This window comes from Lonchura striata, chromosome 6 (assembly GCF_046129695.1).
Source record: "Lonchura striata isolate bLonStr1 chromosome 6, bLonStr1.mat, whole genome shotgun sequence".
Classification (NCBI taxonomy): domain Eukaryota; kingdom Metazoa; phylum Chordata; class Aves; order Passeriformes; family Estrildidae; genus Lonchura; species Lonchura striata.
Genome location: NC_134608.1, coordinates 64,946,176 through 64,970,863, shown reverse-complemented (window position 1 = coordinate 64,970,863; position 24,688 = coordinate 64,946,176). Strand labels below are relative to the sequence as shown.

At 53.2% G+C, this 24,688-nt stretch overlaps 1 protein-coding gene across 1 annotated transcript; it reads right to left on the bottom strand.

Moving 5' to 3' along the window:
- Positions 1 to 3,272: 3,272 nt before the first annotated feature.
- LOC144246551 (olfactory receptor 14J1-like) lies at positions 3,273 to 19,923 on the bottom strand. The gene is made up of 3 exons (XM_077784461.1): positions 19,030 to 19,923; positions 13,140 to 13,242; positions 3,273 to 3,343 (listed from the first exon to the last, which is right to left on the bottom strand). Exons 1-3 carry the CDS (start codon positions 19,921 to 19,923, stop codon positions 3,273 to 3,275), a joined length of 1,068 nt encoding a protein of 355 aa, XP_077640587.1.
- Positions 19,924 to 24,688: the final 4,765 nt, after the last annotated feature.

Sequence of the window (24,688 nt, the reverse complement as noted above, 5' to 3'; positions counted from 1 at the left end):
TGTGCTCTCAAACCACTCTCAGTGGCTTTAAAGGAACTAAAGAATCTCTCAGCAAAGTTTTCTGCAGAGATGTCCTTTTGTTGCCTTCTCTGGAGCTGCAGCAGCAATGTCTGTGTGCAGAGCTGGGGCAGATCAGTGCTGGCACAGCAGCTCTGCTCCTGCTGGCCACACCATTCCTGATCCAGGCCAGGAGCCATTGGCCTCCTTGGCCACCTGGGCACTCTGCTGGCTCATGTCCAGCCTGCTGTCCATCAGTCCCTGCAGGTCCCTTTCTGCCTGGCTGCTGTCCAGCCCCTCTGTCCCCAGCCTGTAGCGCTGCAGGGGTTGTTGTGGCCAAAGTGCAGGACCTGGCACTTGGACTTGTTAAACCTCACCTTCTTGGATTTGGGCCCTAGATCCAGCCTGTCCAGATCCCTCTGCAAAGCCCTCCTACCCTCCAGCAGATCAACACGCACATCCAGCTTGGTGTCATCTGCAAAATGTCCTTGGTTCCAAGGGGCCCCTCAGTGTCACAATGTCCCTTTGGTTACACCTGGCCCTGCACTGTCACACTGGTCTGCTTGGTTCCATGGGGCCCCAAAATGTGACAATGTTCTCCTTGGTTCCATGGGGCTTCACAGTGTCACAATGTTCTCGTTGGTGCCCCAGTTTCACAGTGGCCCCTTGGTTCCATGGAGCCCCAGGGTGTCACAAAGCCCCCATGGTCACACGAGGTCCCACACTGTCACAATGCTCTCTGTGCTTCCACAAGTCCCCTCAGTGTCACAATGGACTCCTTGTTTCCACGAGCCCACACAGTGTCACAAGGGCCTTCCAGATTCCCTGAGGCCCCAGAGTGTCACAGTGGCCCCTTGGTTACACAAGGTCCTGCAGTGTCACAATGTCCCCTTGGTTCCATGAGGCCCCGCAGTGTCAGAAGGGCCCCTTGGTTCCCCTGGGCCCTGGACTCTCCCAATGCTCTCCTTGGTTTGGCAGTGTCACAGTGGTGAAACCCCTCGGTCACATGCGGCCCCGCAGTGTCACCATGGCCTCTGTGGTTCCACCAGGACCCAGTGTCACGGGGACTCCCTGGTTCCATTGGGCCCCAGAGCACGACAATGGAGCCCTGGTTCTATGGGGCTGCACAGTGTCACCATGGTCCTCTTAGTTCCACGAGGCCCTGCAGGGTCACAATGGCCCCAGAGTGTCCCAATCATCCCAGAATGACAGAATCAAATAGGCTGGAAAAGATCTTCGGGATCACCAAGTCCAACCAATGCCCTAATACCGCCTTGTCACCCAGACATGCCACTGAGTGCCACTGGAGAGGGACAGTGACTCTGCCACCTCCCCCGTGGCCTGCCCATTCCAATGCCCACTCACCCTTTCTGTGAAGAACTTCTTCCTCTTGTCCAGCCTAAACCTCCCCTGGTGCAGCTGAAGGCTCTGTCTTCTTGTCCTGCCCTCCAGCAGATCCACACTCACACCCAGCTTGGTGTCACCTGCAAATTTGGGGATGGTGGGCTCGATCCTCTCACCCAGATCATCGGTGAAGATGTTAAACAGGACTGGGCCCAACACAGATCCCTGGGGACAGCACCAGGGACTGGACACCAGCTGGGTGCAGCACCATCCCCACCCCTCTCTGGGCCCAGCCTCCAGCCAGCTCTTCCATCTCCCAGCCAGGAGGGAACCTGCCCCAGCCGTGGGCTGCAGCTTTTCCAGGGAATGCTGTCAGAGACAGTGTCCAAGGCTCTGCTGAAGTCCAGATGGACACATCCACAGACTTTCCCACATCCACAGGTGGGTCACCTGGTTATAAAAGGAGATCAGGTTGCTCAGGCAGGACCTGCCCCTCTTAAATCCACTCTGGCTGGCTGTGACCCCTCGGCCATCCTGTGGGTGCCCTGTGGTGGCTCTCAAGGTGATCTGTTCCATAACCGTCCCAGACACCGAGGTCAGGCTGACAGGCCTGGAGCTCCCCAGATCCTCCTTCCAGCCCTTTTTGGGGATGGGCTCACACTGGCACCTCCAGTGCTCTGGGACCTCCCCGGTGAGCCAGGACTGATGGTAAATGATGGGGAGCAGCTTGGGGAGCTCATCCACCAGCTCCCTCATCCCCCTAGGATGGATCGCATCCCGTCCCATACACCTGTGAGCATCTGAGTGGTTCAGCAGGTCTCCAACTGCTTCCTCCTGGATTACAGGGGGCTGTTCTGCTCCCTGTGCCCATCTACCAGCTCAGGAGAACTCTTGTCCTGAGGACAACCTGTCCTAATATTGAAAATTGAGACAAGGCGTTAAGTGGTTTGTCCTGTTCCTTATCTTTAGTTACTATATTCTCCACTGCATCAAATAAAGAGTAGAAGTTCTCCTTCCTTTTGCTATAATTTTTTTTTATAAACACATTTTTTATTCTCTTTACAGAAACTGCCAGATTAAGTTCTAACTGAACTTTCACCTCATTCCTTTTTTTCTGAATGACCTAACAACACCCTTAAACACTTGCTAAGTTGACAGTCCTTTTTTCCCCTGAATTACCACAAAAGCTCCATGGGCAGCCAGGACAGTAAATTTCCTTACCAAGTCATCTTTTCCAACACTGGGACAGGCTGCTCCTACGCCCCTAAGATTACTTTCTGGAAATATGTCCATCCTCCCTGGATCCCTTTGCTTTTAAGGGCTGTTTTCCTTAAAAAAAATCAGAACCTAATTTTCTACTCCCCAAATATGCATCCTAAATAGGCCAAAGTCTGCCCTTCCTAATTCCCATGTGGAAGTTTTGTTGCTGCACCTCCTTCCTTTACAGATAATTGAAAACTTGATTATTTCATGGTCCCTGTGCCCCAGGCAGCCTCCGACCCCCACATCTGCCACCAGCCCTTCTCTGTTTGTGAGCAGCAGCAGACAGAGCTTTCCTTGGGAGTGGAGTGTTACCAAAAATTCAGTAAAACAGAAAACTCCTTAACACCAGTGCAGCATTAAGAAGCAGCATTCTTTATTCAAGGGGATGCACGGGGGATAGCTCCTCCCAAAGCCGAGCATGCTGAGTACAGGAAAGTTTCTGTTCATATTCTGTATTTTGCACACATATTCATTGATTGTTGTGGACTAAACACACATCTGATAATCATTTCCCCAGAATCATTAACATATTTCCCCTCCCCTTTACCCATGTGTTCTTCTGTCCTGGGGGTCTCTCTGGTGGTCCCTGGTGGTCATGGACCCAGTGTTCCCATGGGCCTGGCTGAGCTGGCAGGACACTGAGGCTGGTGAACTTCCAGTTCCCCTTCTCACACAATGGGCATTGTGTGGTTTCTATCGGCCTGGGTTTTTGGAGAACAAGCTCCAGGTGTCAGCTCACCTGGGGGAGACAATTTATCATCTGGAAACATGAGGTCACAAAGTGGGCTATGACATCCCATGAGTGATCTATGACAGAATGGTTCATGACATCATAGAGTGGTTTATGTGAGGCTATCAAGGGGTTATGACATCATAGGCCATCCTTGGGACAACTCAGAACAGGGATCTCAAATCCCAGAACAGACTATGAGATCACAGATTTGGCTGTGACATCAGAGACCAGGTATGTGACATTGGAGATTGGGCTGTGACATCTCAGACCAGGCTGTGACACCACAGAGGGGCTGTGTGACATCCCAGGAGGGCTCTGTGAGGTCACTGGGTTGGTCACTCTGCCCCAGCTCCCCCTCACAGTTTCTCCCAACAAGTCCAATGCTGTTCACGCCCAGCAGGGTCCCTGTCCCCCAGTGTCCCCCCGGTCCCCCTGGAGCCACAGCCTCCACCAAAGGATGTTCCACAGGATCCACCCCAGAGCATGACATGGAGAAAAGGGGCCAGGGCTGTGTGACCAGGACATCAAGGACGTGGTTTATCCAGGTGCCTGTGGCATGGGTTGGGATCCCAAGCGCAGGAAATATGTCTGGCAGCTGGAGCAGGGTTAGAGAAGGGCCTCCAAGGTGGACTGAAGCCCTTGGGCTGAGAGCAGAGGCTAAGGGAGATGGGCTTGTCCAGCCTGGAGCAGGGAAGGCTGAGGGGCTCCTCATCCCAGCCTGGCAGTGCCAGCGAGGAGGGGATGGAGAACAAAGAGCCAGGCTCTTCACCAGGGGCCTGGTGGGACACAAAAGCCAGTGGGTGTAAGGGGAAAGAGGGGAGATCAGCCAGGCCAGGAGGAGATGAAATGAGTCAGGCTGGTTTGAGCATTTCCTTAGCACCAAAAGCAGCCTGACCTCCCTTCTCCATCCACCACTGACAGCTTTGCAAATCAGGAATTGTTTGAGCTGTTTTGCCCCCACTCCTGTCTAAAATTAATTTTAGCATGTAAATCACTTGTGAATGGTGGACTCATCAGATGGTGCTGGGACGTTGCACATAGCTCAGGGAAGAGCGTGATTGTTATTAAATTGTGTCCTGTTCTACAATGGTCTGCTGGCCATGAAGAGAAACTTTCTGTGCCTCTGAGTCTCACCAGTTCCTGACCGCAAAGGACACAAACCTGATGAGTTGTGGTTCCCACTCCAGTGGTGGCACTTGGAGCTCCCTCCATCCCCAGAGCAGAGCTCCCTTGTCCCAGAAAGTCCCTGGTAATGCAGGGATGAAGGGAACAGGACAGGCTGTGGGGATCAGGGGCAGGGCACGGCCAGGGATTTGGGGTGGTGGTGAGCCCAGGGCAGGACCCGGTCCTTGGCCTTGGTGAACCTCATCCCATTGTCCTGGGCCCATGCCTGAGGGTGCCCTCGATGGCCTCATCCAGATCAGCAATAAAGAGATTTCACTGACCTGGCCCCAGTCCTGAGCCCTGGGGACACCCCTGGATGTGACTCCATTCCTCAGCTGCTCTGAGTGCCAGGGATTGGATGGGGGAATTGGTGGGGAGGGGTCGGGATAAAGTGTTATTGATTGTCAGCCATGAAGGGTTTTGATTTTCATATATGTTCAGACAGTGTTAAAAGGTGCTGGGGGTCAATATCAATTGGACATTGCTGATATCAGTCTATTAACAGGAAAAGAACAATTCTCTCTGCCCTGTTTTCGATATAGTATATTCACTTTGTATACATTTCTGAAATCTGTCTAATTAACCACAGAAGAATTGAGGACTTGAATTATTCCCATGGGTTTTCCTTGTTTCCACATTTTGAACAAATGTTTATAAGCCTTTCCTCACTGAATTCCTGAACTGAAGAGCTCAAGAATGAAGAGGCATCTGGAGTAGGAAAATTAGCAGCCTCCAAGGGGCTGAGGATGCATCCCCATCAGAGCAGCAATGAGCAGAAATGGGCACAGCTCTGTGGCTGCCCCAGCTCTGGGATGGGCCCTGGGCCTGGAGCAGGAGCAGCTCTGGAGGGCCCCAGGGCCGGGGCTCTTGTGCTGGCCTGGGCAGATGGGATGGCAGGAGGGGCTGCAGAGCTCTCAGCACCTCAGGCAGAGGGGAGCAGGGCAGCCAGGGAGCTCCTTTGGCCTTGGCCAAGCCCCTTCCCCCATGGTGGGGCTGAGTCCTGGCTGAGCTGCAGCTGCTGCTGTGCCCTTGGCAGGGGCTGAGGCCGTGGGGCAGTGCCCAGAGCAGCCTGGGCTGAGCAGAGCTGTGGGGCCAGAGCCGGCTGGGCTGTGCTGGGGAGAGGCCCTTGGTGCTGCCCAGAGCTCAGGGCAGCTGGCAGAGCTGGCAGGGAGCCGGGCTGGGCTGGGAGAGCCTGGCACAGAAACCATCAGTGTCCATCTCAGCCTGGCTGAGCGGGCAGGGGCAGGAAAAGCATCCAAGGTCCACAAGTTCTCTGTGTGGGAGCTGAGCTTGTGACCCACTGAGCCCTCCCAAGTGCTGGGGCTGCACCTCCAGCTCCAGAGGAGATGTGACAGATGGGAGCAGGGACAAATAATTCCTGGTGGACTCTTCCTTGGGTTTGCTTATACGGGTGACCTGGATCTATATGTAGATGAGGTATTTAGTGTCATATAACACTGTGAGAGTGATAAGAATAATATTTTTTAGCTGAAAATTATATTTCACACATAATGCACAATGAGAAAAAAATATACATAGGATCAGAAGAGCATCTGCATTTTTCAGAGAATGAGAGACTCATTGATGCTCCAGCAGCCAAACCTGTTCAAATGCTTTCAAAGGCTTTCAAAGGCTTTCTTGAGATGAGATGTGACCACCAGAGGCCAAGGCCAGCCAGAGCTGTCTGTCCTGGCAGATTTTGGGTGGGATTACTCTTGCATATATGAAAGTTTTCAGGAGGAGTATCCATTTTGGCCATGGGCACCTGGAAAGATGGATGGTTCTTTTCCATAGGAAGGAAAGCACAGAGCCCCAGTTCTCCAGGAGCTGATGAGAGGCAGCCCTCAATATTCCAAGATCAGCTGGACCTGTCAGGTGGCCCCTGGGAGGCCAAGCCAGCCAGACCTGTTCCCTGTTCCCTTGGTTTCATGGAGCTCTGCAGTGTCCCAATGTTCTGCTTGCTTCTGAAGTGTGGCCCCTTCCTTCCATGAGGCCCCGCAGAGTGACAATGGCCCTTGGGTTCCACAAGGCCCCACAGTGTCACAATGGTCTCACAGAAAGGAAACCACAGAGCCCCTGTGTTTCAGGATCTGATGAACTCTGCAGTCACCTGAGGCCAAGGCCAGGCAGACCTGTCTGTCCTGGCAGGTTTGTCTGTGACCAACCCTTGGATATTTGGAATTGTGACTGTAGAATCCCAATTTCAGCCATTTGTGCCTGGAGGAGAAGGCCAGTTCTTTTCCATAGGAAGGGAAGCATGGATCCCCTGTGTTTGGAAGGCAGGTGAGACCCCACCTAAGGATGCCAAGGCCAGCCAGACCTGTCTGTAATGGCAGCTTTTGTGTAGGAGCAATCTTTGACTATAGGGCTTCTGGAGGTGGAATCCAAATTTTGGCCATGGACACCTGGCTGAAAGAAGGAGATGGATGAAGGATGAAGAAGCATGGTTGTTTTTTATAGGAAGGAAAGGGCAGAGCCCCAGTGTTGCAGGGCAGAATAGGGAGACCACCAGAGGCCAAGACAAGCCTGGGCAGTCTGTCCTGGCAGGTTTTGTCTGGGAGAAACCCTTGCATGTAGGGAATTTTGGAGGAAAAATACCCATTCTGGCCATGGTTGCCTGTGCAGGAGGGATGGTTCTTTTCCACAGGCAGAAAAGCACAGAGCCTCAGTGTTTGAAGGCAGGTGAGAGCCAGCTCTCAGGAAGAAAAGGTCAAACACACTTGTTGGTAATAGCAGCTTTTGTTTAGGAGCAACCCCTGAATAGTGGGAATTTTGGAGGGGGAATTCCATTTTGGCCATGGATGTATGAAGGAGAAGGGCAGTTCTTTTCCATTGTAAGGAAAGCCCAGAGCCCCAGGGCTCTGTTTCAGGGGTACATGAGAAGAAACCCTCGATATGCCAAGGTCAGTTGGACCAGTCAGGCCAAGACAACCAGACCTGTGACCTGTTCCCTTGGATCCATGGGGCCCTGCAGTGTCACACCGGCCCCTTGTTTCCATAGGGCCCTGCAGTGTCACACTGGTGGTGTCATATTGGATCCTTGGTTCCATGAGGCCCAGATGTGTCACACTGGCCTCTTGTTTCCATGGGGCTCCATAGTGTCACAATGGTCCCTTGCTTCCATGAGGCCTTGCAGGGTCACAGGGGTCTCCTTGGTGCCACAGGATCACAATGGACCCTTGGTTCCATGGGCACTCACAGTGTCAGAAGGGTCTCCTTGGCTCCATGGGGCCCTGCAGATCCTCTTGATTCAACGAGGCCTCAAAGTGTCAGAATGGCCTCCAGGATTCCAACAGTCCCCACAATGTCACCATGGACCTTTGGTTCCGTGGGGTCCCACACTGTTCCATGAATCCTTAGTTTCATGGGGCCCTGTAGCTCCTTGGTTCCATGGTGCCACTCAGTGTGACAGCTGCCCCTTGGCCTGCCAACACTCCACAGTGTCACAATGGCCCCTCGGTTCAATGGGGCCTTGTGGTGTCACAATGGTTCAGTGAGGCCTTTAGTGTCACAAGAGTGTCCCTGATTCCATGAATGTTGGAACCCTGGATGCTGAGAATGTTAAACTGGCTGTGCTGAAAAGCACAGACTTGCAAGAGAACACTGCATTTGACCTGAGGCTGTGGAGAAGGCTTCCAAAATTGATTAATAGCACTGGGGTTACAGGTGTGCAGTTGGTTAGAGGTGTATACTACCACAGGGTGGGAAAATTAGAGTTTGGGGGTTTAGAACACAGTAATAAATATGAAGCAATATGGAGGTTTTAGGGTGGAGACAGGTTCTTCTCATTTACCTTCTTCTTACCTCCTTCTTCATGGGTTTGGGTGATATTTTGTGATTGGAGAGAAAAGTCTGCACTGCTGGCTTCGAGGGATCAGTTATTGGGTTAAAAGGGAAAATAATTTAGGTGTCATTTCTTGATTAGATAGTTTTAAAAGACCTCTTAACAAGAGATATTTGGTCATTTTATGACTTGCTAATGAAAGACTGCAGAACTCACAGTTGTGAGGTTGCAACACTGATGAGAAACAAGAAGCACCTGAGTCTGAACACGAACTATTGTCTCAAGTATCTTCAATCCTGACCAGGACACAGGTAGAAAAAACAAGCAGAACACCCACACCTAAGGCCTGGCAGTGTGACAACAGACCATTGGTTTCACTGAGCCCCACAGTGTCACGATGGTCCCCTTGGCCCCACGAGGCTCTGCAGTGCCACAGAGGCCCTTTGGTTTCACAAGGCCTCAAAATGTAGGAATGGTCTCCATGCTTCCATGAGGCCCTGCTGGGTCACAATGGACCTTTGGTTCCAGGATGCCCCAGAGTGACACAATGGTGACACAATGGTGACACAATGGTGACACAATGGTTCCATTGGACCCTTCACCCCACGGAGACCCACAGTGTTCACTGCAGTCCCCTTGATTCCATGAGGCCCTGCCTGCTCTCATGGACCCCTGGTTCCAGTGGGTCCCAAAGTGTCAGAACAGTCTCCATTGTTCCATGAGGCCCCACAAAGTCACTGTGCTCCCCCTAGTTACACAGGGCCCCACAGTGTCACAATGGACTCTTGGCTCCATGAGGTGCCACGCTGTGTCCCAATGGCTCATGGTTCCATGAGGCCACACAGTTTAACAATGGTCCCTTGGTTCCATGAGGCCTCGCTGTGTCACAATGGACTTGGGGTTCCATGAGCTTTCCTACTGCCAAAAACAGTCTCCCTGGTTCCACAGTGTCACCATGGTCCCTTTGTTCCATGAGGTTCCATGGTAGAACCTTGGTTCCAGGGCCACCTTGCTTCCGTGTGACCTTGCAGTGTCACAATGGACCTGTGGTTCCACGAGGCCTTGCTGTGTCAGAATGGCCCCTTGGTTCCAAGAGGTTTCTCAGGGTCACAATGGTCTCCTTGGATCCGTGGTGTCACAATGGGCCATTGGTTCAATGTGGCCCCAGTGTGCCAAAATGGATTTTGGTTCCATGGGGTTCCGCTGTGTCACCATGGGCCCTTTGTTCCATGAGTTTGCACAGAGTCACAGCTGACTCCTGGGTTCTGTGAGGCCCCATGGCCACCAAATCTCTGAAATATCAGAACAAGACTCCTTAACACTAATTTGCTATTTAAGAGGGGATCATTTATTCAGGCCTTGGGTCTAGTGAGGGATAACTCCTACCCTTATGTGGACACGTAACTCTACCAGTGTGTTGCTTATACACAGTCACTAAATATGTATTACAATTTACTCATTTCCATAAAACCCACCCCAAGTTCCCAGGTTCAGTCCTTGCTTTTTCTATCACTGCATTCTTGAGCCAGATGTCTTCTACACTTCCAACTGTCCTTGGTGGAAAAGCAGCTCCTGCACGCCTTGTTCCTGTGTTAAAAGTTCCCAGGCACGGTAAAAATGGAATTAACACTTTTGGTATCAGGCCAAGGCTTTGCGTGGCCAGGCAGGGGCAGCAGGAGGCAGAGCTGCCAGCAAAGGAAGGGCCAGCGAGGTGGGGCAGCCGGGGGTGACGACAGCCTGCAGGGACAGAGGCGCAGGGCAGGGACACCGTGGGACAGCCTGGGCTGCAGAGGGCTCAGGGATGTGCAGCAGCTGCAAGGCCCTGACAGAGCCAACCTGTGCAGCCCTTTGGCCATGGCTGCTGGCCCTGGGCCTGAGGCCATGTCCTGGGTTGTAAGATAAGCTTGTATTCCATTTGCCATCTGTTGAAGGCAAACCGGTTGGACAGGTTTTTGTTATCTCTCTCAGAGACAATGGTTTGCCCTGTAGAGGCAATGGTTTGTTTATACACCATTGACTGATCCAATACAGGGCTGGTAAATGTAACACCGTGAGGGGTCCCACCCAGAGGGGGGAAGCCAAGCACTCTATTGTTGTTTAAAGGGGTAGCTTTTTGGGGAGAGGAGGCAGCTCTCTGGGCGGGACTCCGAGAGAAGCAGCTCTCCCTCGCTCTCTTCGTGGGATTCCCGGAGAAGCAGCTCGCAGCTCTCTCTCTCTCTCTTTGGCGGCACTCACAGCAAAGCCGCCGGAGCGCGCTGAGGCGACGGCAGCGGAGCTCAGAGGCAACCCCGGCGCAGAGGAAGACCGGCCCCACTGCCACCAGATCTTCAGAGGAAAACTATACCCTTCTAAAGATCACCACTGCAGCTACAATTCATCAGTCACTGCAAGGGAAGCAATTGTCCCAGCGGAACTGATACTGGCACCCCTCAGGTTCTGGACTTTTTCTTTCACTGGTTTTGTTTGTACCGATTGCATTTGCCTTTTTAAATTGTTGTCTAGTTTTCTCCTAGTAAAGAATTGTTACTCCCACTCCCATATCTTTGCCTGAGAGCCTTTTAATTTAAAGATCCTGGTAATTCAGAGGGAGGGGGGTTTGCCGTTCTCCATTGCACAGGAGGCTTTGCCCTCTTTCACAGGCTCCTGTCTTGTCGAACCAAGACAGGCCACCAGGGGACAAGTGACCCTTGCAGCCCTGGGGCCTCAGTGCCTCCTTGTCCCTGCTCAGCAGCCTGGCAGGGGCCGCCCCATGGTCCTGCCCTTGGCACTGCACATCCCCACATGCCAGTGCCCATCCCGGGAAGAGCCCTGAGCAATGAGGGAGGGACAGGATCTGCCTTGCCAGGGGCTGGGGCTCAGGCCTGGGCCCTTTGCATTCCTGAAACACATCCAGGTTTGCTCAGCACCAGAGACACCTTCCCCTTGCTTGTCCCCAGCTGTCATCAGTGCCTCCAGTGTTCTGCTCTGACTGGAACCTGGGGACACTTTCTCAGATATTTTCCTCACAGGGATCTCTTCAAATTTCAAGAAACTTCAATGTTTCAATGTAACTGAGATCTTGAGGGTTTTGTGACATCATTGAGGGGGTAGTGGCATCACAGAGCTGGCTGTGATGTCACAGAATAGGTTGAGGCCATAGAGGCCTTTGTCATCATAGTGGGTGGGTCTGTGGCATCAGAGAGAGGGTTGTGACATCACCAGGTGGCTGTGTAACATCATAGAGCAGGTTGTGACAGCACAGAACAGACTGTGACTTCACAGGGTGACTTGGTAACATCACAATCTTCTGTGACATCACAGCACTGCTGTATGGCATCACAGGGTGACATCATAGAGTTGGCTCTGTGACATTACAAGGGCTTTGTGACATCACAGAGATGGCTATGTGACATCACAGGGGCTGTGTGAGGTCACTGGGGAGGTCACTCTGCCCCAGTCCCCTCCCAGTTCCCCCAGAGAAGTCCAACGCTGCTCGTGCACAGCGGGGTCCCCTGTCCCCCCAGGTTCCCCCACCCCCGGTGCCGCAGCCTCCCCCAGAGGATGTTCCATGAGATCAACCCCAGAGCCTGACACGGGGACGAGGGCTGGAGCCATGGGGGGTGGGACAGGGGGACAGGGACCCCCCGGCAGCGTCCCCGTGTCCCCCAGGGCCAGAGCCTGGGCCAGGGCTCCTTCACCCTGTGATCAACAAGGGCTTCAGAGCGCTGGGAAAATCCCCAGCAAAAACCAGATTTAATATTAAAGTGACATCAGCACAAAGTTCCTTGGCAAGAGTCCCTCTGCCCCTGACTGGACACTTCAGGCACAGCAAGGAAACAAAGCAACAACAAAACCAAACAAAATCCAGGCAATCAAACCAGAAATGAACCGAGAACTGTGTGTGTGTGTGTGTGTGTGTGTGTGTGTGTGTTTGTGTGACAAAAGGACAAGGAGGGCAAGGCACCATTATGACACTACAGGGCCCCATTAAACCAAGGGAACATGGAACAGGCCTGGCTTGGCCTCCCAGGGGCCACCTGACTGGTCCAGCTGACCTGGGCATGTTGAGGGTCTCTTCATGCTAATTAAACTATGGGACTCCATGTTTTCCTTCCTATGGAAAAGACCTCTGTTTCTCCTCCAAGCACCCATGGACAAAATCGGGATTTTACTTCAAAATTTCCTTATATCCAGGGATTGTTCCCATAGGAATATTGTCTGGACAGGTCTATTTGGCAGTGGTTTCATGAAGGTCACTTTTCATCTGGGGAGGGTCTGTGCTCTTCTTTCTTATGGGTAAGAACTGTTCTGCTTCTCAAGGTGCCCATGAATGAGACTGGCTTCCACCGCCAAAGTTCCCTATCTCCAAAAAGTGCTCCCAGGCAAAATCTGACAATTCTGGCTGGCCTTGGCCTAGTGAGGCTCTCACCTGCCTTCCAAACACTAGGGCTCCATGCTTTCCTTCCTAAGGAACAGAACTGTCCTTCTCCAGGCACCCATGGCCAAATTTCTGGCTCACCTCCAACAGTGCCTATTGTTACAGAACTAGAGGAGATTGTTGGCTGGAAACATTTCATGTGTGGGGAGAAGGGGCAGGTCCAGCCTTGCCCTGCCCTGGAACCCCAACACTGCCCTGCCCTGGAACCCCAATCCCCCCAGAGCCTCTATCCCAGCCCAGCAGTGTCTGCCAATCCCTGGCACAGCACAGGCAATGCTCCACAGCCACCTCTGGAGCCCCAGCCCAGCTCCTGAGTGACCAAATGACCCCAAGTCCCACCTGGGAGAAGGGCCCAGGAAGACCAAGGGGTATTTAAGGCTGACCACAAGGCAAGCACACATCTTGACCCTACCTCCTTTTGGAATTTCCATCTGAACATTGCTGTTGGTAGCTGTATGTGAGCTTCTCTGTATCTATTTTGTCTTTCTCTCTTTCTGTGTCTTCATCTTCTACTTCTCTCCTCTTGAACATTTTGATTAACTTAAAATACAACAGGCTTAAAGTTGGTGAAGATAAATCAAGACCCTTTGTGGCTGACAATCCATCAGACTCTGTCCCTACCCCCACCCCACCATTTCCCCCATCCCAGCCCTGGCACTCAGAGCAGCCTTGTGCAAATCTGAGCTCCCTCCAGCCCAGGCTGCACCTGCAGGTTTCAGCTCCTGGGCTCCAACTCCCACCTGCTTTCTTTGGAGAAGGAGCTGCCCCAGACACAGAGGGATGTTCATTTATTGCCAGCCAACAAAGCCAAGGGAAGGCACAGCTCCATCAAATGCAAAAGTCATTCCTCTGCTGGATATTAAATCCACTGTGCACAGCAGACAGTCTCAGAGCAATGGAAAACACCTTCTGTGCCCAGCACAGATCCCAAGGTCCCCCCAAACCCTCCCTGCCCCGGTTCTGCCCAGATTTGCTCTTTGCACACATGAGTCACGGGCTGAAGGCAGGAGCTGCCTCCATGGCCAAAGGGAGGAAAAGAGGGAAAGTGGATGAAGAGCTCTCCTGTGCACAGACAAGGTCCAAGTGCAGCCCCTGCAGTGGGAACCACAACTCATCAGGTTTGTGTCCTTTGTGCTCAGGGATGGTGACACTCAGAGGCACAGAAAGGTTTCTTGCCAACAAAAACAAGTTGAACCTTTGAACAGTTAAATAACCATCACAGCTCTTCCCTCAGCTCTCTGTGATGTCCCAGCAGCATCTGACATGTCCCCCATCCCCAAGGGATTTCCATGCAGGAACAGCTTCAGATAAAGACATAAGAAAAGGTAGTTCTTTGATAGATATAAGCAGAATAAGGATGTTGACTGATACGATATTTGTATTAACTTCAGAAAGATTGGACAACTCCCTGAAGCTCAAACCATTAAACCAGTCAGTTGAGAGGCACTTGAATGACCAGAAAGCATCTGGTGAAGGAAATCTGGGAGCAGCAGGAAGTACATAGATCCAGCTGGCCTAGTGAAGAGATGTCCTTAGACATGGCAATTTAAACAGGAGAGCTGGAAACACCTGAAGGAAGAGGGGGAGCATGGAATAAACAGAATATTGGTGACACAAGTAGAAGGCAATGACAGTATTTCTCCTCCTGCCATTAGTACACTTACAGGAAATTCTTGTTCCTGGACAGAAAACTTTGGTCTTTCTTAGAAGTACTGAAGTGACCCAGTTAATAAAATTTTGCGTCCATAATATGAAATGTACAAGTATGAAAACCTGTGCCCCTTTCCAGACAGACATCAGCTGTGTGCCCATGGACAGGCAGTGCCACTTGTGCCCTGAGGTGCCCAGCTGGGATTGGATCTCTCAGAGAGGAGCTGAGGGAGAGCAGAGCACCTTGCAAGTTGCAGGTCCCTGCCAGCCCGCAGGGCTCCTGTGCCATCAACATCTGCTCTGCTCCAGTCTGGAACAGGGCCCAGCACGGTGCTGGGATCATCAGAGAGCTGAGGTTTGTGCTGGAATTCCATGCCCTCCCCATGGCACAGCAGCTCTGCATTTCCCTGCTCCAGCCTTGGTCTCCAGCACAGCCATGGAGGCTCTTTGGGCTCCTGAGTGTTCCTGCAGCCCCAAGGGCAGCTGAGCTCTGCCTTGGGCACAGGCAGCCCTGGCCAGTGCAGGCCATGCTCAGCAATTCCTTGTCTGTGCCCGGCCTTGCTGCCAGCCCCGGCAGCGGCTGCGTGGCCCCTCGGTGGCCCTGTGCTGGCCCAGCCATGGTGCCACAGCCCCTGTGCAGCCCAGCCCAGGACAGGAGCATTGCGGCTGGGAACGGCCCCTGTGCCGTGGGGCCCTGGGCAGCCTTGGGGCTCTGTGCCCCATGGCCTCCCTGCTGGGCAGCCTCTGCCAGCTCCTGCCGAGCCCGTGGCACCTGTGGGGCTGCACAGACAGCCCTGCCCGGGCTCTGCCGGCCTCGGGGCCAGCAGAGAGGCGGCCAGGGCTGGCCATGGCCGGGAACAGGCCCTGAGCCCCGCAGGAGGATGGAGCTGGGCCACAGCCAAACTCAGCCCAGGGCAGAGCTGGGCTCAGCAGCCAGGGCTGCCCAGGGCTGGCACAGACAGAGGCTGGCGCTGACAAATGTCCTGGGCCCCTCCCTGCTCTGTCCGTGCCCCAAGGGCACAGAGCAGCCTCCTCTCTCGGGCTCTTGCCTGTTTGCAATGCCTGCCCAGGCGCTGGCCCTGCCCCACAAGGCCTGGGCTGAGTCCTGCCCCTGCCCGCTCAGCCAGGCTGAGATGGACACTGATGGTTTCTGTGCCAGGCTCTCCCAGCCCAGCCCAGCTCCCTGCCAGCTCTGCCAGCTGCCCTGAGCTCTGGGCAGCACCAAGGGCCTCTCCCCAGCACAGCCCAGCCGGCTCTGGCCCCACAGCTCTGCTCAGCCCAGGCTGCTCTGGGCACTGCCCCACGGCCTCAGCCCCTGCCAAGGGCACAGCAGCAGCTGCAGCTCAGCCAGGACTCAGCCCCACCATGGGGGAAGGGGCTTGGCCAAGGCCAAAGGAGCTCCCTGGCTGCCCTGCTCCCCTCTGCCTGAGGTGCTGAGAGCTCTGCAGCCCCTCCTGCCATCCCATCTGCCCAGGCCAGCACAAGAGCCCCGGCCCTGGGGCCCTCCAGAGCTGCTCCTGCTCCAGGCCCAGGGCCCATCCCAGAGCTGGGGCAGCCACAGAGCTGTGCCCATTTCTGCTCATTGCTGCTCTGATGGGGATGGATCCTCAGCCTCCTGGAGGCTGCTGGTGAATTTTAGTACTCCAGAGGCCTCTTCTTTCTTGAGATCTTTATTTCAGGAATTTAGTAAGAAAAGCTCATAAACATTTGTACAAATGCACAAAACAGAGAAACTTGTGGGAATAATTTAAGTCTTCATTCTTCTGTGGTTAATTAGGCAGATTTCAGAAGTGAATATGCGATATTGAAAACAATGCAGAGAGAATTTTTTCTTCTTCTTTCTCTTCCTGTTTTTATATTGATATCAACAATCTCAAATTGATATTTACCCACAGGAGCTTCTAATGTAGTTTGAATATATATGAAAATCAAGACCCTTCACTGACAATCAATAACACTTTGCCCCACTCCCTCCCCACCATTTCCCTCATGCAGCCCTTTGCACTCCTATCAATCAGGAATGGTGTGGCCAGCAGGAGCAGGGCAGTGATTCTTCCCCTGTGCTCATCAGTGTTTGGTCAGCACCTCGAGTGCCGCGTCCAGTTCTGGCCCTCCAATTTAGGAAGGACCTGGAGGGGTTGGAGCTTGTCCAGAGAAGGGCAAGAAGGCTGGGGAGGGGTCTGGAGCACAAGTCCTGTGAGGAGTGGCTGAGGGAGCTGGGATTGTTTATCCTGGAAAAGAAGAGGGTCAGGGGAGACCTCATCACTCTCTACAACTCCCTGACAGGAGGGTGCAGCCAGGTGGGGGTCAGGCTCTTTTCCCAGAAAACAGGGACAGGACAAGAGGACACAGCCTTCAGCTGCACCAGGGGATGTTTAGGCTGGACATCAGGAAATATTCTTCACACAAAGGGGGATTGGGCATTGTAATGGGCTGCCCAAGGAGGTGGGTGAGTCACTGTCCCTGGAAGTGTTTCAGGAAAGATTGGATGTGGCACTCAGTGCCATGGTCTGGGTGACAAGGTGGTCTTGGGTCCCAGGTTGGACTCAATGCTCTCCAAGGTCTTTTCCAGCCTGGTTGATTCTTTGATGATTGTGACACTGCAGGGCCCTGGGGAAGCAATGGGCCATTGTGACACTGCGGGGCCTGGTGGCACTGAGAGGACCATGGTGACACTGTGTCTGACATGGCACCACAGAGCCACGGGGCCATCAGGACACAGTGGGGCTGAATGGAAACAAGGAGTGCATTGTGACAGTCTGGGTCCTGGTGGGACCACAGAGGCCACTGTGACCCTGCAGGGCCTGTGGAACCAAGAGGCCATTGTGACACTGTGGAACCAAGGAGACCCTTGGGAGAGCTTGGGGGCAATGGAATCAAGGGGCCATTGCTGCATTGCAAGGACTCTGGGAACTGAAGGAACAATTGTGACACTGTGGTGCCGCATGGAACTGTGAGTTGTGGTTGTTGATCCTGGAGAAGAAAAGCATCAGAGGAGACAAGGTGGTGTCAGGGCAAAGATTGGACTTGATAATCTCCAAGGTCTTTTCCAACCTTGCTGATTCTGGGATTCTCTGAAACCACCCTTGGAGCAGTTGCAGGAGTAGCCCTGGGCCTCCTCTTCAGAAGTTCCAGCAGCCCAGGTCCCTCAGCTTCTCCTCACAGCCCCAAAGCCCATCCTGTCAGTCCTGCAGAGCCTCTGCAGCTCCTCCTCACTGCCCAGAACAGGGAGCCCCACAGCCACACACAGCAGCCCAGATGTGCCCCCCTGGCCTGGGGTGCCTCTGGCAAGGGAGCAGTACCAGGCACTGCAGGAACCTGCAGGCAATTCCTGCAGCTCTTGTGGGATGATCCTGCTCCCCAAGGGACGTTCCCATGGTGCCAAGTCAGGAACTGCAATGGAGAGTGGGGCCACAGAGGAAAGGGCAAACAGGGATGGGCTGTGTGCAGGGGAGGGAACAGGGGTGGACAACAGGAAGAAATTTGTAGCAGGAAGAGTAAAGAAAGCAAAGGTGAAGCCAAGGAAATGCTCAGGGCAGTTTGGGGGTGGCTGCCAGGCAGCCCTGGCTCTGAGCAGCAGCGTCTGCAGTGGGACAGGAAACTCCCAGCTGATGGGAACAAACTCTCTGGCTGACTGCAGAGGCCAGGACAAAGCTGAGTGGTTTCCCTGGCATCCCCCAGCCCTTCCTGGCTTCAGGGGCTGATGGCATTTGTGCTGCCTCAGGTTCATGTCCAAGTGCACCAGCATGGGGGTGCTCCCGCCTGCTGTGTGCAATGCAAACAGGGGCTGCTGAGCCAGTGCTGCTGTGTCTGTGCCTGCAAGGATGCGGCACCTCTGTGAGCTGGGGGAGAGGCCAGGGCTGCAGAGGTGGGATGTTGTTGGCAGCTCCATGAGGATGCTCTGGGACGCTGCCCTGGGCTGTGCAGCGCACTGGGGATGGATCAGCCCCTGCTCTGCTGCTCCTTCCCGTCTCCCCCAGGGCCCTTGCAGAGCACCAGCCATGCCGTTTGCCCCCAGCCTGCCCACACCCAGCCTGGGGATGCTCACGGGGGTTTTCTGTGCTGAGCATTGGCCTGGCCGTGTTCTTGAGAGAGCCTGGGCAAGGAGCCTGGAGCCCCCAGGCCCTGGCCTGAGGCGTCAGCGCTGCCCCAGCAGTGCCCATGGCCTGTCCCTGCTGCAGCCCCGGCATTGCCACCCCCAGGACTGTGCCCGGCCCCGAGAGCACTCAGGCCCTGCAGCAACACCAGGGCCACCAGGGCAGCGGGGCAGGGCCACGGGAGCAGCACTGGCAGCACCAAGTGCTGCTGCTCCTGGGCACAGCTGCTGTGCCAGCCCTGATCTGCCCCAGCTCTGCACACAGACATTACTGCTGCAGCTCCAGAGAAGGCAACAAAAGGGCATCTCTGCAGAACACTCTGCTGGGAGAGTCTTTAGTTTCTTTAAAGGCCCTGAAAGCACAGCCCCTCATTGACAGCGTCTGAGGCCACCGGGTAGGTGCAGGCAAACAAAATGAGAAATGGCACAAAAAATGATACTTCTTTGTGGAAAATATGAAAAAAGTAAAACAAAGAAAAAGAACCTCTGAAATGAAACCAACAAGAAGTATCAAAGATGACTTTTATTACATGTGATTTACAGCAATTGGCCTGAAAGCATCCAGTCATCAGTCTCCTCACTGCATCCTTGAGTTCCTGGTTCCTCAGGCTGTAGATGAGGGGGTTCAGGGCTGGAGGCACCACTGAGTACAGAACTGACACTGACAAGTCCAGGGATGGGGAGGAGATGGAATGGGGCTTCAGGTGAGCAAACATTATAGTACTGACAAACAGGGAGACCACAGCCAGGGGAGGGAGGCAGGTGGAAAAGGCTTTGTGCCGTCCCTGCTCAGAGGGGATCCTCAGCACAGCCCTGAAGATCTGCACATAGGAGAAAACAATGAACACAAAACACCCAAATACCAAACAGGCACTAACAGAAATGAGCTCAAGTTCACTGAGGTAGGATTTAGAGCAGGAGAGTTTGATGATCTGTGGGATTTCACAGAAGAACTGGCCCAGGGCATTGCCGTGGCACAGGGGCAGGGAAAACGTATTGGCCGTGAGCATGAGAGCATTGAGAAAGGCACTGGCCCAGGCAGCTGCTGCCATGTGGGCACAAGCTCTGCTGCCCAGGAGGGTCCCGTAGTGCAGGGGTTTGCAGATGGACACATAGCGGTCGTAACACATGATGGTCAGGAGAGAAAACTCTGATCCAATGAAGAAGGCAAAAAAAAAAAGCTGTGCAGCACATCCTATGTAGGAGATGTTCCTGGTGTCCCAGAGGGAATTGTGCATGGCTTTGGGGACAGTGGTGCAGATGGAGCCCAGGTCGCTGAGGGCCAGGTTGAGCAGGAAGAAGAACATGGGCGTGTGCAGGTGGTGGCCGCAGGCTACGGCGCTGATGATGAGGCCGTTGCCCAGGAGGGCAGCCAGGGAGATGCCCAGGAAGAGGCAGAAGTGCAGGAGCTGCAGCTGCCGCGTGTCTGCCAGTGCCAGCAGGAGGAAGTGGCTGATGGAGCTGCTGTTGGACATTTGCTGTGGCTGCACATGGGCACCTGTTCATGGAGAAAGGACAGGGACAAGTCAGGAGAGGCTGCTTGGAGCCAAACCTGGGCCATTCCCTGTAGGCTGTCCTGCTGGAACTCACCCTCCCTTGTTCCTGCTCTGGGAAACCTTCACCCAGGTCCCTGCCTGAGCTCCAGTTGTGCTGGCTGAGTGTGCCAGAAGCAGCCAGGCCTGTTCGTGGGGGCTCTCGAGGAGCCATCTCTGCCCTGCTGCCCTGGGTTTGTGGCCCTGTGGCAGAGGGACAAGGCTGGATATTCAGGATTTGTCAGGGGAATCACTTCTAATGCAGAAAGGCTTGGTACCATCTGCATGCTCACTTCTAGGGGAAAAAGATGGCAGGAGTTGGTTTAAGGAATTGTTATTCTACCCATAGATCATTCCTTTCTCTCTGAGGTCAGAAATCCCCAGCATTCCTGCTGCACTCAGAGTTTGCCACTGAGAGTTGAGAGAGGCAAAGGATTCCTTGTGGCTGAGGGAAGGTGAGGGGCTGGATGGGCTTGTTCCCCCAGCACTGCTCTGCTCAGCCCCCTCTGCTTCCCTGAGCATCTCCCTGGGCCTGGACATCCCCTCCTGAGAGGTGCCTTGTCCCTGCCAGCGCTCACAGAGCCCATCCCACCCTGTGTGCCCTCGGCCCGGCCCTACAGAAACCTGCCTGTGTGCAGGACCCTGGCTGGGGCAGGCTCTGTGTGCAGCTGGGCAAGGGCAGCTCAGGAGAGCCCTGCTGGGCCCTGCAGAGGTGATGCTGCTGCTGCCCAGGGCTGAGGAGTGGCTGAAGGCCCTTTGGGAGGCTCCCAGCAGAGACACTGACCACCCAAAACCACAGTTCTGGAGTCTCTGTCCAAACATTCATTGGTGATCCTGTGTTTCCCTTTAAACTCAGAATGTTCTGTCATTCTGGGATTACAATTCCTGTTCTGCTTCTCTCAACCCCCTCTTGTCTATAATTAAACAAGAAAAAAGCCCTTGCAACAGTGTTAGAACAGTAAAGTAAAAACCAGACCTTTACTGGAAGCTTCCAGGTGTCCCAGTGGGGATGAGGCACAACCAGCCCCTGATTTCAACAATTCATTAAGGTTGATTAAGTAGGATAGTTTACAAGGACATTCAAAAGAATATTCACGTGTCCCAGTTACACACCCCTGGCTCAACCCATTGGAGTAGGTCCAAGGACATTTTTCCCCCAGGTTTCGTTATCACTGCTGGCATACAAAAACCAAAATGTTCTTATTGTAGGTCCTCATCCTGTTGAAAAGACTATATAATATTCAAAAATGCATTTATACAGTCAGGTTATTTTTCTAAATTCTAAGAAAAACCATAAGGAAATGTACTAGAGTTAATTAAATATTATAGATATAGAGATATATAATAAAACTTTAATATTGTTCAGTAAGAGTTTAAGAGAGGTAATCAAGAGTTTAATAGCAATAATAAAGGTTTATAGTTTTCTAAGTATATAAGTATAATCCTAGGCTTACCTTCTTTGGGAAGTGTCCTCCGGAGCTGTGCCCAGGCTGGTCTGGAGCTGGGAGCAGCCCTGCCCCAACCAGCCCCTCTCAGCAGCAGCACCTGCCCTGCTCAGGGTGGCTCCTTCCCCCCACAGCTCCTGGCCAGCGCTGGGAGCAGCTCCAGGGCCAGCTGAGAGCTGTCCCTGGCAGGCAGCAGAGTCCCTGGCCCAGCACAGCGCCCTGGGCTGCAGGACCCTGCTCTGCAGGACAGCCCTGGGCACCCCTGGCTGCTCTGCACAGGAGATGAGCAGAGAATGCACTCACAGGGTCAGTGGGCATTGGCATGTTCCAGCTTTAGGAGATCTCTCCAGGAGCTGCAGCTGCATTGTCCTGCAGCCAGAGGTTCCTGTGCCAAGGGCTGGCAGTGATTCTGCCCCAGGCACTTCTCAGCCCCTTCCCAGCCCTGACTGATTGAAGCTCTCTGTGCCTCTGTGCTGTGCCCGGGCTGGCTGCAGGCAGTGCCCCAGCCCTGCTGGGCTGGCAGAAGAGCTGCTCAGCAAGAGAAATGTGCTTTTGAAGCTCTGCTTGGTTACCAGGATCACCCTCTGTGCCAGGAGCCCAGCCCAGCTCAGCAGCACAGACACAGAACAAGGACTTTAATGACCCTCTGCGGCTTTGTGCCCAACCCCTGAACATCAGGCCCTGAGAGGGAGCTGCAGAAACCTCTCCAGAGCTCCAAGCCAGAATCCAACTCCAAAGTTTCTTGGACTTTTAATGGGTCCCACTGAGGGACACGACTGAGAAAGTGTCCCCAGGCCCCAGGCAGAGCAGAGAACTGGAGGCACTGATGCCAGGTGGGGACAAAGAGAAGCCAAGTCTTGGTGCCCTGGGGCACAGCAGGGTCTGTGCCACCAAGGGCTGTGAGGAGACACCTTGTCCTGAGGCCCTGGGGCCTCCTGGCACAGCCCCAGCCAGGCTGGGCACTGTCAGCCCCTGGTCCTGCCTTCAGCATCCCCCCTGGCCCACATCCCAGTGGCCTCAAGGATCTGCTGGAAGGAGTCCCTGGGGAGCCTTGGTCAGGAATGGCCCTGGGGGCTCCTTCATGCTGCCAGGGACTGCAGGTTTTTCAAAGGACTTTGGGTTTGGCTTTTGCCTTGGAGTCTCTGAGAGCTTTCTGAAATTTTGGCCTCCAGTATTCTGCATTAATTATTCTCTGGAGAGGCTTTGTCAGAAACAACACTCTGTGGGGCCCATTACTGTTTCAAGGTACTTCAGTTCTTTTAAAGTACTTGGTGTTTCCTTTTTGCTACAGACTCTGTGAGAGGTTTGTGCAATCATGGCCCCAGTTATCTGCTTTAACCTGTCTGTTGAGAGCTTTGTATTGACACTCACTGGGGCTCATTAATACTTGGAGATTCTTAACTTTTGCAAGGTACTTTGGATTTTCCATTCCACACTGAGAGGTTTTTGTGCCATTTTGAGTCTCTGAGAGGTTTTTGTGCCATCCTGGCCTCCAGTTCTCTCTTCCGAGGAATCCATGAGGAGCCTGTGTTGGGGATGGACCTCAGTGGGTCCCATTAATGTTTTGAGACACTTTGGGTGCTTCCTCTTGTTCTGACTCCTGTAAAGGTTTGTGTAATCTCCTCTCAGGCCCTGAGGTTCCAGGGCTCAGCTCCAAATGCACCACGGGGCTCATTAGGATCAAGGAAGTCCTGAAAAACCATGGCTCTGCCTCAAATTCCATCTTGTATGGGGCAGTACATCAGGAAGTTTCTGTAGTGATTTTGGTTCACCAACTTGAGATTTCTTGGCCAATGCATCAATTAGTGTGGTGGGTTCAGTGCTGACTAATTACCAGTGCACTCACTAGAATATACTTACTCATTTCCTGCTCTGAGATAGGATTAGGAGTAAGGCAAAGTGGGCTCAAACTTTAAAAGGGTATAAAGAAAAGTTTATTAACAATAACTAAATGAAAGAGTAATAAGAATCAGAACAAAACTTTCATAGCACTTTTCCTCTCCCTACAATCTTTTCTTTCTTGACAATGTAAGGAGACAAAACCTAAAATTTTCAGTCACTTTCCCACCTCTAGAATAGTCGTTCTTTAGTTCACTTAGAGAGAGGAGTCTCTCTTTATTGCTATGGAGACTTCTGCACAAGAAAACAATTCTCTTGCGGCTCTCCATTTCCACAAATATCAGCCACTCAGAAAAAGTGAAATAGTGAAATCCCTCCCATTTTCTCATAGCCTTTCTCACAGCTGTGTTTATGGCCCATGCCAACTTATGGGGTATTAGTTTCAGGATGAGCTGTTTAAGGCAAAGGGTCTCTTCATCTCTTTCTCAAATCATCTTTATCTCTGGGAACAGAGGTCTTCTTCTCTCCCTGAGGGCACATCCCTCTGCTCTCTTTGTCTGCTTAAACTTCTCATGGGATCACATCTACTTCAACATTTGCTTACTTTAGCTGAAATAAGTAATCTCTCAATTCTTTTCAATGCCTTACAGGGAAAAAAAGAGTCTAATGTATCAATGACATCTTTCTCCATAGCTTTAGCAGAGGATTACAGCCCCAAGATCAAGGCATCTCCTCATCCCTCCTATCTGGGACTCAACTTGCTTTTCACTGACCTCGGTGTGTCCATGTTGCTCCTCTGTGTGCCTGCCCTGTGTCCTTTTCTCTCACTGGAGGGAGGATGGCAGCACTGGAAGAGTCAATATCTCCCGGGGCTGCAGATGGTTACACGACCCTGGCCAGGCTCGGTGGCCAATTCTAATTTTGGCCATGGTCCCTGAACATGAAGACCAGTTCTTTTCCATCAGAATGATGGAACAGAGCTCCACTGTTTTAGGGGCAGAGGAGAAGTGACCACCAGGAATCAAGGCCAGCCAGAACTGCTAGATTCTGTTCTGAGAGATACCCTTGAATGCAGGAAATTTTTTAGGCAGTGTCAGTTTTGGCAATGGGCGTCTGAAAAGACAGACAGTTCTTTTCCATACAAAGGAAAGCACAGAGCCCCAGTGCTCCAGGAGCTGATGAGAGGCAGTCCTTGACATCCCAATATCAGCCAGACCTGTCAGGTGGCCCCTGGGAGGCCAACCAGACAGACCTGCTCCATGTTCCCTCAGTTCCATGGGGCCCCACAGTGTCCCAATGGTCCCTTGTTTCCAGGAGGCCCTGAGGTGTCACAATGGCCCCTTGGTGACATGAGGCCCTGAAGGGTCCCAATGGTCTCCATGGTTCCATCAGGCCCCACAGAGTCATAATGGTCTCTGGGTCCA

Excerpts from the sequence above, each read along its gene's own strand:
- LOC144246551 (XM_077784461.1), bottom strand. The coding sequence starts at position 19,923 with ATGTCCAACAGCAGCTCCATCAGCCACTTCCTCCTGCTGGCACTGGCA. Across the intron at positions 13,243-19,029 it reads ACCAGGAACTCAAGGATGCA|TTAATCAAAATGTTCAAGAG; the intron begins GTGAGGAGACTG and ends TTGTATTTTAAG. Across the intron at positions 3,344-13,139 it reads ATACAGCTACCAACAGCAAT|GTGAGCTGACACCTGGAGCT; the intron begins GTTCAGATGGAA and ends TGTCTCCCCCAG.